Here is a 15,160-nt window from a genome sequence, read left to right as displayed (position 1 = left end):
CACCACCACCCATCAATGCCACCGTATTTGCTACCGGCGATTGAGGGTTCAACGAGTTAGACAATTTTGGACGATGGGGCTGTTGGAGGTTGAATGAGCGAATCCGCGGCCGTCGCTGCCAGTCGAGTTAGAACACCACCGGTCTGCATGCCACCTCACTGATGAGCGCCACCGTCGCATTCTTCGGTTGCCGCCGATGAACCCGAGAACGCCGAAGTTCGACGTTGTGGCTGTGTGCCGCCATGCTCGGACGCACCTCATCCCTCTTCTTTTGTTCGTTCTGTTTGCCATCATTCACGTCCACCGCCGCCCATGCGGTTCTTCTCCGCTGCTCCGGTCAACAATCACTCTGAGGGAGGCTATTTTGGTGTGTTTCAGCCATGTGTTGCAAGTATGTGTGAGTATTTCAGAGTTTCTATACATTGAGGATGTGCTCGTTGGCCAGAAAACCGAGAACGACCACCATGGTAGCCAACCATGGTGGTTGTCGCCATTTATACACTTCCTTCGCCTCCTACCACCACCAACCGCCATGTTGGGTGGTTGTGCACATGAGTTACTGCGTGTGTGTGCATGTGTTATATTGTGTGTGTGTTATTTTGGGATATTATGTTGTATAATAAGATTTTTGGTCAGAATAATCAAGGAGATCAGCACCACCACCATCGTGAGGTGGTGGCTATCGCCTTCTGCCGCCACTAGCCGTCATGTTGGGTGGCGATGTGCACTTGCGTGTGATTGGATTGCTTGGACTTGATTGGACTAGAACCATAACCACCACCATGAGGTGGTAGTCTCCACTGTGAGCCACCGTTGACCACCACTACCCGAGGTGGTAGTGGGTCGTGCCCGACTTATTTAACCCTAATTGACCTAATGAAGCCCTAATTGACCTTAAAACATAATTTGGATTAAATGGCATGTAATTTGGTTGGAAAACCTAATTAGGGTTTGGAAACCCTAATTTTGGAAATGTGTATTTTGGATTTGTCAGGACCCGCGTTTGGACCATTGGATTTGGAATTTTGAATTACGCCCGACCACATTGTATGTTTGGACTAGTGGAGTGGTGGATTTAATGGATTAAGTCATTAATGGGTTAAGTAGGAACACTTAACCATAATCGTGTGTGTGGTGTAGTGTTTGGTGAATAATGCCCCAAGAAATTTTGGAACTGGATGGGAGGTGGTGTCGGGATCGGGTGTTGTTCAGTTTTCTGGCGAGCTTGAGGATGGTGGTTGTGAGCGGTTTACCGATGAATAGATAGGTGGGGTTTGGTCGGAATTAGGTATGGAGTAAAGTGGGGAGTGAGCGCCGATGAAACGAGCAACGGTGAGGTGGCGGTTGGCGAGTTGCGATGTACCGGCGACGAGGGGGGCTGTTGGCGGTAGTCGGCGGCTGGAGAGATAAGGTTGGACAACGGCGACGGACGGCGGGTTTGGCAGCGCCGATCGATGGCGTAAGCAGCGGCAGCGGAGGGTAGTCGGGAGAGGTTGAAGTCGGTGGAAGTTCTATGGGGGTTCGCTGCAAACGGGAGGGATAAGATGGAACGGGTTGGGTTCGGGTCGAATAGCGGGTCGATTCCGGGCATGGATCGGGTATGGAGCGGGCTACCGGGCGGGCATTTTCTTTGTGGGTGACATTGGCTAGCTGTGCAAATGAAAGTAGCAGCTTGTGCTTGGCCGCGCAAGCATCTGCAAGGGTAGGATCAGGCCGCGCGCAACAATCATAGAGCACCCCATGTTGGTGCAATTTGGAACTCGGAACCAGCGCGGCTAGGGGCCAGTCGCGCAAAACTTGCGCGGGTACCCGCGCAAAAGTCAATTTTTTTTTTTTAAACTTCACCTAAATCACTGGAATACTTCTATATGCTTATTTGTAGGCTAACTTCAAGTTTAGAAACACCCAAAACTTCAAGCAAAGATTATTTATTTACAATGGATTTATTTATGTCTTTGCCAAGACATAGTCCCGCCTCCGTCAATCTTCATAATTCGGATTTTCCAATGTTATGTTGTCAAATTCCCCAGTGTCAAAGCCTTCATAAAATGGTTTCAAGTGATGCCCATTCACTTTGAATATTTGATTTGTTTCCAAACTTTTAATTTCGACCGCACCGTGATCAAACACTTTTATAACAATAAAAGGTTCGTGCCATCGAGATCGCAACTTTCCCGGGAATAGCTTTAAGCGTGAATGATAAAGGAGAACTTTTTGGCCTGGAATAAAATGCTTACGAGTGATGTGCTTGTCATGAAACGCTTTTGTCTTATCTTTGTAGATGCTTGCGTTTTCATAAGACTCGTTCCTCAACTCTTCTATTTCTTGAAGTTGCATTTTTCGGTGCTTTCCACTTTCTTCAAGATTGAAATTCCCCTTTTTAACCGCCTAATATGCCTTGTGTTCTAATTCCACCGGTAATGACAAGACTTTCCATAGACGAGGCGGAATGGAGACATACCAATTGGAGATTTGTAGGCGGTCCGATACGCCCACAATGCATTTTCTAACTTCAAGCTCCAATCTTTTCGTGTAGTGTTGAATGTCTTTTCAAGAATTTGTTTGACTTCTCGATTTGACGCTTCAGCTTGGCTGTTTGTTTGCGGATGATAAGTGGTTGATATCCGGTGTGTGACACCATATCTTTTCATCATGGCTTCCATCATTTTATTGCAAAAATAAGTGCCCCTATCACTCACCAAAGCTCTCGGTACACCATATCATGTGAAAATGTTTGACTTCAAGAAGTCAATTTCAGTTTTAGAATCATCTTGCCTTGTAGCCTTTGCTTCCACCCACTTTGAGACGTAATCAACCGCCAAGAGGATATAAGTGTAACTGAAAGAAATGAGGAATGGGCCCATGAAGTCAATTCCCCATACATCAAAGATCTCACAAATGAGGATGAGGCTTTGAATCATTTCGTTTTTCATGGATATGGTGCCCATTCTTTGACATCTATCACAACTCTTGCAAAATAGATAAGTATCTATTGACATTGTTGGCCAATAGAGTCCACATTCGAGCACCTTTTGCATGGTTTTGTTTTGACCAAAATGTCCTCCGCATGCATACTCGTGGAAAAACTTCAAGATAGACTCAACCTCATTTTGGTGAACACACCTCCGTATTAGTTGATCCGGACAATGTTTCCAAAGATAAGGGTCGTCCCATATGTAGTATTTGGAATCACTCTTCAACTTGGCCTTTTGGTGCTTGGTAAACGCGTGGGGAATTTCTTTCATAACTAAGTAATTCACAATATCCGCATACCATGGAATAGTGTTTGAAATGTAGAGGAGGTGTTCATCCGGGAATTCATCAAGGATGGGAGAAAAAGAATCATCAATATTCAACCGACTTAAGTGACCCGCAACTAGGTTTTCAGCACCACTTTTGTCCTTTATCTCAACATCGAATTCTTGTAAGAGAAGAATCCACCGAATCAACCGTGGCTTGACATCTTTCTTGGTCATGAGATATTTCAATTCGGCATGGTTGGAGTACACAATCACTTTTGTCCTGAGAATGTATTGCCGGAATTTATCCAATGCAAATATAATTGCTAGAAGTTCTTTCTCGGTGGTGGAATAATTGACTTGAGCATTATCTAAGGTTTTGGAGGCGTAGTAGATAACATGTGATGCTTTGCCCTCCTTTTGACCTAAAACCGCTCCAATAGCAAAATTGCTTGCATCACACATAATTTCAAAAGGAAGTTCCCAATTTGGAGGTTGGATTATTGGATCAGATGTGAGCAAGTCTTTGAGTTTGTCAAAGGCTTCTTGGCATTCAACATTGAAGTCAAAATCAACATCCTTTTGGAGAGGGAGAAACATCGGTCGCGTGATCTTCGAGAAATCTTTAATAAATCTTCTATAGAATCCTGCATGGCCTAAGAAATATCGCACTTCTCTAACACATGTTGGGTAAGGAAGGGTTTGGATGCATCAATTTTGGCTTTATCAACTTCAATTCCCTGTTTGGAGACAATGTGACCCAAGATGATGCCTTGATTGACCATAAAGTGACATTTTTCAAAGTTTAATACCAACTTTTTCTCAATGCACCTTTTCAAAATCTTCTTAACATTATCCAAGCATTCGTCAAATGAATTGCCATACACTGTGAAGTTGTCCATGAATACTTCGATTATATTCTCAACATACTCGGAGAAAATGCTCACCATGCATCTTTGGAATGTGGCGGGGGCATTGCATAATCCAAATGGCATCCGCTTGTAGGCAAACATGCCAAAGGGGCATGTGAAGTTTGTCTTGTCTTGATCTTTGGGGGCAACGGGTATTTGATGAAAACCCGAGTATCCATCGAGGTAGCAATAATACGATTTGCCCACCAATCTCTCGAGCATTTGGTCGATGAAAGGAAGAGGAAAGTGGTCTTTTCGTGTGCTTGAATTTAACTTTCGATAATCAATGCATACCCTCCATCCATTTTGAACTCAAGTGGGTACCATTACTCCTTTGTTATTCTCAACAACTGTGATTCCCGTTTTTTTGGGAACCACTTGGACCGGACTAACCCATTTGGATTCGGAAATCGGGTAAATCATGTCCCCATCAAGGAGTTTGATTATTTCTTTCTTAACAACTTCCATCATGGGAGGATTTAATCTTCTTTGATCTTCTCTTCTAGGTTTACAATCATCTTCCATGAGGATCTTGTGAGTGCATACATTAGGACTTATCCCTTTAATGTCCGCTATTGTCCATCCCATTGCCTCTTTATGTTCTTTCAAGACTTCAACCAATTGATCTTCTTCAAAGTCTTTCAATTGAGATGAGATAATTACCGGAAGAGTTTCGTCTTGAACTAGATAAACGTACTTCAAATGGCTAGGCAAGACCTTCAATTCAAGTGTGGGTGGTTGGATTATTGAAGGGGGCATCTTGTTTGGAGAATGAGATAAGGAAACTTGAGAAACATCCTTCTTTGTGGAATTTTTAACTTCTAAAGTCTTCATAATCTCTTCAACTTCGGAGTCCAATATGTACATATCCAATGTTTTCTTCAAACTTTCACAATCAAGACTCAAGTTGAGCACCATTTCCAAAATATCTCCATGTGATAACTCGAATAGTTCTTGGGTGATTGGTTCAATCACATCGACCCGATACAATGGAGAAATATTGCTAGGATACCTCATTGCTTCAAAGATGTTGAAGTGAATGGTCTCTCCATCGAACTCCATGGTGGTCTTCCCATTATGGACATATATTATCGTATGAGCGGTATTCATGAAACGTCTTCCAAGAAGGATCATAGAAGACTTGGAAGAGGTTTTCTCTTCAAGGTCAATGACATAGAAGTCCGCGGGAAACACTAGTTGATTGACTTGCACTAGTATATCTTCCAACACGCCCCTTGGAAATACACTTGACTTGTCCGCTAATTGAATGATGACTCCGGTTTCTTCCAAAGGTCCAACATTAAGAGATTGAAAAACTGAGTATGGCATGACATTGATTGATGCTCCAAGATCTAGCATTACACTTTCGTTATGCAAATCACCAATGGTACAAGGGATTGCAAACATGCCCGGGTCCTTGCACTTAGGTGGTAATTTCTTTTGGATAACCGCAGATACATTTGCATTGACTTGGATCTTTTCATTTGCCTTAAACTTCCTCTTATTGGTGCATAAATCCTTAAGAAATTTGGCATAGCGCGGAATTTGCTTTATGGCATCCAATAGTGAAATGTTGATTTGAACTTTGCGGAAAGTCTCAAGAATTTCTTTTTCTTCCTCTTGTTTCTTTGAAGAAGCCAACTGGGATGGAAAAGGTGGTGGTATGACCAATGGTTTGATGGGTTTGTTGGAAGAGTCGGGTTGATCAACGTTTGGCAAAACCGGTTCCTTTGAGGGAGCTACAACTTTTGAAGGTTCAACAATGATGACTTCATCTTCTTCTTCTCTTGAAACTCTTTTAGGGTTGCTTTCGCCAAGTGTTTTCCCACTTCTCAAAGTTATTGCACTCACATTGGGGTTCTTTTCGGTTTGAGATGGAAGTTTTCTCCTTTGTTCCATCTTGTTGAGAGCGGTGGCCAAGTCTCCAGTTTGTGCTTGAATGTTGGAGAAGGTGTTCTTGGTCTCTTGTTGAAATTGGATTTGACTTTGAGCAAGAGAAGTAACGAGTTCTTGAAGGCTCATTTGATGGTTACCACTTGATTGGCCTTGTTATGGAGGTTGTTTTGGTAATTTGGAGGGTGAAAAGAAGTTTGTGGATATGGAGGTTTTTGGGAGGGGTATTGTGGATGTTGAAGTCTCATCAAAATGTTTGGTGGATTTTGCTTTGGTGGGTATGGGTTGTTTGGGTTATTCCTCCAGTTTGAGTTGAAATTGTTTTGAAATCCCATGGGTCTTGATTGTTGATATCCTCCCATTGCATTCACATCTTCCGGTTCATTACCAAGTGAGGGACATTTATCCGTATAATGTCCCGTCATTGCACAAATGCCACACACCATCAATTGTTGACCACTTCCCACCACCATTTGACTTAGCACATTAGTCAAATCTAAGAGCTTTGATTCCAAGTGTTGAGTGTTGCTAACTTCACCAACCATTTGTGGAGAATTTCTCTTCATTTCATTTCGAGCCCCAAAGTTCCTTTGACTTTGAGAGATGGTTCCAAAAAGTGATCTTATCTCATGAGGTGTCTTGTTGAAGATGTCACCACCGCTTGAAGCATCAATCATCCTTCGGTCTCTTTCATTCATACCCTCATAAAGTTGTTGAAGAAGTAATTGTTCGGGAATGTTGTGTTGAGGACAACTTGTACATAAATTGTTGAATCGCTCCCAAAAATCATGAAAAGTCTCATTCTCCCCTTGACGAATCCCCAAAATGTCACTTCATTGGCTTGTTATCTGGGATGTGGGATAGAACTTGCTATTGATGGCTTTGAGTAACTCTTCCCATGTGCGAATGGATCCCAGTGGTAAGTTGAATAACCACTCTCTAGCTTTATCTTCCAAGGTGAGCGGGAAGGCGGTTAACTTGAAATCATCCAATGTCACATGTTCATGCAACATGCTAACACATATCATGTGAAAGGACTTCAAATGCTTTTGAGGATATTCTCTATCCAAACCATGGAACTTGGTAAGTTGATGTATGAAACTTGACTTCAGTTCAATTCCTTGGTTGTTTGCAGGATAAACAATAACAAGAGGTGTATGAGTAACATCCGTTTCCATCATTTGTCTAAGTGTCAACTCTTTAGGGGGATTGGTTGGAAAGGGGTGATTGGGATATTGTTGCATGTAATTGGATGATTGTTGTTAAGGTGGATATGGATATTGTTGGGGATTGTAGATTGGTGGTGGATAAGGTTGGTAGTTAGGGTATTGGTTGTAAGGAGGTTGTTGTTATGGGTACATTGGGTTTTGGTACATTGGAGGGTGTGGGTAATTGGGTTGATTTGGGTAATGTACTTGTTGTGGAACTTGAAAAGCATTGGTTTGAGGTTGGTTGTTTTGGTGGAACGGTTGGTTGTGTAGTTGTGGGGGTTGATAATTGGGTTGGTTTTGAGGAGGGGCTTGATTCCAAGGTGGCATATCAATGAGAGGTTCTTGTTTTTGTTGTCTTGGTTGTTGCGTTGGGGTATTGGCATCTTGATTGTTTGGGTTTGGGTTGGGATTGTGAGGTGGAGTGTGATTCATGGCTATGTAGTTTTCAAACGGAATGTCTCCAAAGGATTGACCAACAATTGGAGAATTCGGCTCGGTGTCGGTATCACTTGAAGTATGAACTTGATCTTCTATGTTGATTAGTGGAGAAGAGGGAGAAGCTTGAACGAGTTGTTGTTGCTTTTCTTGTTTGGCTAACTTTTTCAACCTTTTTGCTTCTTTTTCAATTTCTGGATTGTAGATTAGTTCACCGGTTCTTGTAGATCTAGGCATAAACAATCAAATAACAATAACCAATTTCCCCGGCAACGACGCTAAAACTTGATGGGATGTCAAGTCCACCAAGAAAATTACACCCTTTGTTTGCAAATAAAATGTAATATAATGGTAAAAAGGGGTATCGATCCTCGGGGAAATGGTTGTATTCAATCGCCAATGCAATCTAAAAGAACTATTGTAAGTAAACTAACTAACTACAATTAAACTAAAAAGGGGGGGGGGTTGATTACTTGAAAACTAAAAGACTTTAATAACTAAAAACTTGCAATTAAGCAAGAAAGTGAGATGCTCAAATAGTGGAGAGAATTGGTAAACCAAGGCAATTCAACACAATGAACATTTGTGTGTTTATCATTAGGATTTAACATGAAGCTTATCATTCATCCCAAATTGGTTATAGCAATCATGAAGCATGATATGCCAAGATTTCTCATAGGTAGTATGGAGGTTGGGGAAGCCCATAACACACCTTCTTAATCAAAATCAAAGATCCAATTGAAGCAATTGAACCCAATAAGTTGATTAGCCTTAAGAATGAAGAAATCCCTAATTCCTAGAGGATGTCAATGCTTACACATCCATAAAGGAGTTATGATTCATAAACTAGAGATGATTTCTACCATCATAAAACTCTTGTTCTAAGTAAATTCAATGATTCAATGCTAAACCAAAGAAATAAACCAACAATTGCTTATTAAAGTACCAAGCTCATGATCAAAGCACTAAACAAGCATAGAAATTATGAACTAGAATCATAGACATAAGATAAATGATAAATAAGCATAAGTCCTTCAAAAACCCACAAACATTCAGAGGTTTTAGCCAAGGTTTACCAAAATAAAGAGTTTAGCCACTCATGGCAATAGAAAAACAATCACAAAAGTCTAATTACATAAAGAAACTATCAATATCTTGGAAAGATGAAAAGAAATGAGTCTTCAAGCTCCAAAATCGCCTCCTACAGGTCTCCAATGGTGAAAAATCGAGAATGTAGCTGATGGATCTGATCCCCCCAGGTTATGGTGTGCCAAATGACCAAAATGCCCAAACTGGGCAGTTGCGCGGGTACCCACGCGACGAAAATTCCACCCGCGCAAGTGTTGCTGTAATGTTATTGGCTCCTCAATCCTCCACTTCACCCTTCCACTACCAAAGATTCCTTTGGTCTCCTCCATATCCATGTGATTTAAACCAACCAATCATCATTTAGCTTCAAATATGGATGCTCCAAGCCCAAAAATAAAAGTTTATGACCCATCTTCACAAGCCCACATCATCCAAGCCTTTAGCTTTTTAAGCCCAAATCTTCTTTGGTGGATCCGCCTCCGCCAAGCCCAATAATGCATCGGAAAGCCCACTAAGCCCAACTCCAGTCAAACCGCAACCGCAATGAACTCCAAAATCCTGCAAAATTTCTTATGCAAAATAAAAAGTCCCCGATACGATCCATGAAAAAGAAAATAAAGAATATACAATGCAAAACTAATTAAAAAGAGCTAAAAATCTAAAATAAACTAATAAAAATAAGGAAATAAAATAAGCTATCAATTTGCAAATGGGTTACTTCTCATGATAAGCAATGAGAATTTGCTCATCAGGTAGCCTTCTATCATGAAACACTATATAGAATAACCAAGTTAACTGCAAATATAAATACTATGGTTTGGATACAAAAGGATTTTTATTTATTATTTGTTTTGTTACGATTTTGGTTGTCCAATAAAGCGGAAAATTTCCCCCTTAGATATATCATTTACAATTTTTTGAAACTTATTTTCATATTTTGTTATTATTAGCTGTTGATATGGCCTTCGGACATATAAGTTGTAACTGGGAGTTATTTTATTTCATTAGCTATCGTCCAATTTCCATTTTATTCTAAAAAGTTCTTGAGCATTAATTTATCAAAAAGACAAAATTGTTGAGAAATAGAAGTAAATCCCGTTCAATCATAAACTTGAAAAATGTGGTAATTAGAAATTCTAACTTTGTTTGTTTGATAATGTAGGATAAAAATTGTTAGAATTTAAAGATATGGCTGCTATTAACAAGTAGTACAAATTAAGCTAGAGGTTGCCGACTATAAAAGAGAAATAGAGGGTCAACATGTGTAAATTTATGGTCTATATAACTTTCATATCACACAAGGATTTGACTACGTATTGGTTTGTATTTTTTATAACTCTCTCTCATTGTTCTTTGTATAACAAAAACAATCTTTGACTAGTTTAATTCTTAGTTAGTTATAGTCTACTTTTTCTTCTTTGTAATAGATTAGTTTGAGAGATTCTAGTGAGATTTTAATGTAAAAGTATGAACATATTTTTCATTCAAGGGAATTGTTCTTTTAGTTTTGTGTTTTTTTTTATCAAAAATCCTGAACTTGGATAAAAGATTTGCATGTTGGGATCCTTAATTCCGAGTGGCGTAGCCAGGATCAAAGGAGAGGGGTATCCCAAACTGATGATTCTATTTCTCGGTTTTTCGGTTTTCTGGACTTGGTTTTGGGTTTAAACCCAAACCCATTCGAAAGTTTAATTTGCTAAGAATTGAGAAGTTTGTGTTGCTTATGTAACATATGTATAGGTGCTATGTTTCATGTTATGGCCGATGTGTGATAATTTTAGAGTTATAAGAAAGAAGTTGAAGTGATATAGGATAAAAATTGATAAAAAAAATAAAATACACCCATGTGTGTTAGGGTGCAAAGTCACTCTTGGATGTCATTAGTGCTTACCCTCTTGTATTTTGTAATGAGTTTTCTTTTCTATAAATAGGAAGTGAGTGACATTCATTTGGAGAGTTTGACTAGAGAGAGAATTGTACAAGACCCACTTTGTATTTTCTTTCTAGATCTAATAAGAGCTTAAATTGAATTTATTTACTCCTTGTGTTCATGATTCTTACAACGATTTACTAGATCTAATCAATTCCGCATATGTCATCATAAACAACACTACTACAGTGTCAAGGCCGAGATTCGAAATAGGGACATCCAAGTTAGAAATTCAACACTTTACTTCTTGGACAACTTGGTACTTGTGTTTTAATTTCCACAACATTATAATATAATAGGTATAAAATCCATATAATGTTATACAAAATCCTTTATACAGCTGCGAAAATAAAATAAATAAATGTTAGAAAGAAAATTCAAACTTGCAACCTTTAGAATAACACCTTATCGCCATAACCACCTGGTCCCACTACAAATTTAGTTATTATTTGCTAAACATATCTATATTAAGGACCGCAACATAAACAAAACTTTCCTGAAAAATTTATACTATAAAATAATTTTTTGAGGGGCATCCCGGGATCCAATGTAGATCTGTCCATGTTAATTCCATAGTGGTAATTAAAAAAAATGAAAAATCAAACCAACTATATTTACATTGTTTTACAATTTGCTTTGAATCTTTAGTACACATGACAAAAAAAGCTAACACCATTTATATGAAAATTTTACATAAAAAACTAAATAGCCTTTTCTGACAATAGATGGGAGGCTGAGTGTTTGCTTGAACATCAGTATTTAGCATTTTGGCCTGTATATTTAACCAAATTTAATCATTTTGATAGCATTTTAAGCATTTTGACTGCATATTTACCATGTTGACTGCATGTTTAAGCAATTTGACAGCATTTTGTAGCTATCCGACAACATATTCAAGCATTTTCACATCATTTTGCAACTATTTTGACAGCATTTTTATCCATCAATTTGACAGCCCTTTTTTTTTAATACCAATGTGACAGCATATTTAACAAATTTGGCAGCATTTTCTAGCCATTTGACAGCCTTTTTTAAAACAACATGACACCTTTTTTACAGCATATATATTTAGAGGGTGTTTGGCTTAGCTTTTTAAACTCCAAAAGTTCTTTTTGGAAAAGTTACAAAAAGTCAGGAGTCAGGATTTCCTGACTTTTTCAAAAAGTTCCTTTTGCTTATGTAGAAACTTCAAAAGAAACCATTTTGCCAAACACTTTTTACTTTTTTTTTTTTTTTATTTTTCAAAAAATACTTTTGGCTTTGAAAAGCCAAACCAAACACCCCTTTAGCATTTTGTTGACATATTCAAAATATTAGAAGCATTTCAATAACATATCAACATGATGTTATGTCTATAGTTTATGTAAACAGAGAACCAACTTGGTGGGCTTATCAACCGGACAAGATAAAAAACTAAAACTAATTTACCTATTTTAATACCTTTATCGTTATTCAAAAGATGATGTCATTTTTTAACCTTTTAAATGAATAGCTGTAAAGTTGTATTCTAATATATTTTATTATTTTGTTTCGATTTTAGTTTGAAATAGACATTTTTTGTGACCAAGTAACTTTAAGCCGTATCAAAAGTTATGCATAACCACATTAAAACTACGATATATATATATATATATATATATATATATATATATATATATATATATATATATATATATATATATATATATATATATATATATATTAACTTTTATTTATTGTCTAAATGTCAAAAGATTAGTCATGTACACAAAATAGTTAGCCTACGTTTGTTTGTGAAAAATGAGTTTTCAGTTTTCTTGGAAAAGTTAAGAAAAAGAATGGAGTTTTCCTTATAAGTTTTTATTGGGAAATTTAGAAAACACGGTTGGTTGAATATTTTGAGTTTTTTCATTTTCCGTTTTAGAAAATTAAAAAACTAGTTTGGCTTTATATTTCTAGTTTTGGTTATTTTAAATAGGATTTAAATTGCTTTTGGAAAAGAAACTATTAATTTTATTATTAATATTATTTAAATAGGGCTAGGAGTGGATAGGAGGTGGGTGTAGGATGGGGCGAGGTGAGCACGTGAAGTGGTATGGTGTGGGGTGGGTGGGTAGGCATGGGTGCATGTAAGGGTGGGGTGGGGAAGAGGGTAGGGTGGGGGTGTGTATGTCACATTGGATGTGTGTATGAATATATCTTAGAAATGAAAAAGTATGAAAAACAGTAATTATTAATTTTTTCAATTTTTTTGTAATATGGGAAAATAGAAAATTCTCGTCTCTCTCCCTCTCTCTCTCTCTCTCTCTATATATATATATATATATATATATATATATATATAGAGAGAGAGAGAGAGAGAGAGAGAGAGAGAGCTTACCATAACCAAACACAACCTTAATCTCGGGGTCAACAAAAGTATTTAGAAGAATTAAACCAATGTCGTTCATTTGATTGATATTGCTCATCTACAACCCAATTTTGATTGAAGTCTGGTATTCTTCTTGATGATATATTCTATATATGTATATCTCGTTTTATAACCATTTATAAAAAATGCTTTATATTGGAATGTCAAACTCTAAAATAATCATATGGTTTATTTCTATCCTCTTTTAGTACCACTTATGGACAATGCTTGATGATGGAATCTCAAACCCTATAAGAGTCAAATGGTGTCACTGTTTATACATGTCCAATGGAATATAATAAAATATATATATTTTTTGTAAATCTATTAAATCAACTTTGTATATAAAGATAGGTTTTATTGCATTGAAACATATGCGATTAAAACGTTAGATTCATCCTGATATGGATTCATAAGATTGATTGAGAATTGGAATCCCGTTGTCGCTTTCAAGTCGGCAAAGGTCAAATAGTGGAATTGTTTCTTTCTTTTCTTACATAATCGATCAGTAAATAAAAAGTTCTAACTTTTATATTGTATTTTGTCAATTAGTTTTTCCTTTATTCTCAAAGTGTGAAACAATCTAGAAAACACTTTACCTGTACAATAGTTATTGAGAGAAAAGAAACAAAACCTAAGTCGATGCATATACAAGATTTAATTTGTCCATTAATTAGACGAATACCATTTATCACTTTACTCCTGGTCGATCCTATTCTGTAATTTTTACGTCAAATAGATGTAGAAGTTCATTCAACTGGTTTTTAAGAACCATGAAGAAGTAGTAGAAGTAGCCAACATTGCTTACGAATATTGTAGAAATCTTTGCTAATCTACCAAGATATGGATATATTCTCTCACAAGGAAAACGACATCATGCATTACTTTGTGTATAAATAGATAGTTTTTGCAATAGGTAAAATGAGACAAATAAACTAATAAACAAATGTGACGAGAGGATCATACATGAAGAGAAGAGTGTTCTTATTAGGTAGCCAAGGATGAATTGCCTAGTGGCAACTCAAGCCGCTAAAAAATGACTCCTTGTTTGGTTCATTAGGCATTCATTTCTTGGCCAACTTAATGCCCTCTTTTCAATCATGTTAGACCTTTTCATCTTCCTACTACTGTTATCTGTTCTCTAGAGAGCATAACATTTACGTGACTTTGTGTTATCATTTCATAACTACTTTTGTATAGCTATTATTGTCATATCGATGATATTGATGCATCCCCTTGCATTTTTGGCCCAATTGATAAGCATGTGCAAAACAATTGATGGAGGGTCTGTGCAAAACAATTGATGCTATTGATGCATCCGCTCTCATTACTTTTCAATTTTTTTGGCAGCCTATGGTGTTACAATTTTTTTCCATTAATAAACTGGGTCTAATGAGGATAGATCTGTATGTTTGACAATCTTCATACCCCTTATCATTTGCAAAGATATGAAATATTCAATTTTCTTGCTGAAGTTGAAGAAGTATTAAAATATAATTGGGTGGATAAGGAAAACAATGTGTTAATAGCAGCCAAACTTTTAAAATTATTTGCTTCCCTTTTAGCTACTTTGAAATTTCTAACCGGTTTGATGGTGTTATTCAGTCGGTTTTTTTCGGTTTAATCGGTTTGGTTTTTTTTGTTTTTTTTACGTCTTAAAACTAATCATTACCTTACCAAATAAGGTTTGGTTTAGTTGGTTTTGGTTAATTCGGTTCGGCTTACCGGTTAAACCAAATAAAATTTCGCATGTAAAAATAAATATTAGACTTATAGACAAAAAAACTTTGCTAAAATATTACCAATTGAAAAAAACACACTACTACATAACATATAATATTTGGTCTTTCACGATGTGTTGTCTTGAAGTGTAAATATAGCCATACAAGTTGTAGATACGAGTAAATATAACTTGAGCCGTGTATGAAAACGAAAGAAATGACCGAAGAATTAATAGACATTTGGAAAATTAGTTGTTGTTTTTTAATACAAAATATAACAATCACAAATTTATAATGGTTGATATTTAAATAATGAGTTACGTAAATCCTTTTTTAGAAAAC

General features: G+C 37.1%; 1 protein-coding gene across 1 annotated transcript; it reads right to left on the bottom strand.

Moving 5' to 3' along the window:
- Positions 1 to 4,462: 4,462 nt before the first annotated feature.
- Positions 4,463 to 6,172, bottom strand: LOC145059802 (uncharacterized). Its single transcript, XM_079007586.1, has one exon. It carries the CDS (start codon positions 6,170 to 6,172, stop codon positions 4,463 to 4,465), a length of 1,710 nt encoding a protein of 569 aa, XP_078863712.1.
- Positions 6,173 to 15,160: the final 8,988 nt, after the last annotated feature.

The sequence above is a fragment of the Lactuca serriola genome, chromosome 6, assembly GCF_051521515.1.
Source record: "Lactuca serriola cultivar US96UC23 chromosome 6, Lser_US96UC23_V15, whole genome shotgun sequence".
NCBI classification, from domain to species: domain Eukaryota; kingdom Viridiplantae; phylum Streptophyta; class Magnoliopsida; order Asterales; family Asteraceae; genus Lactuca; species Lactuca serriola.
This window is presented reverse-complemented; position numbering and strand designations above follow the sequence as displayed.

Excerpts from the sequence above, each read along its gene's own strand:
- LOC145059802 (XM_079007586.1), bottom strand. The coding sequence starts at position 6,172 with ATGAGCCTTCAAGAACTCGTTACTTCTCTTGCTCAAAGTCAAATCCAA.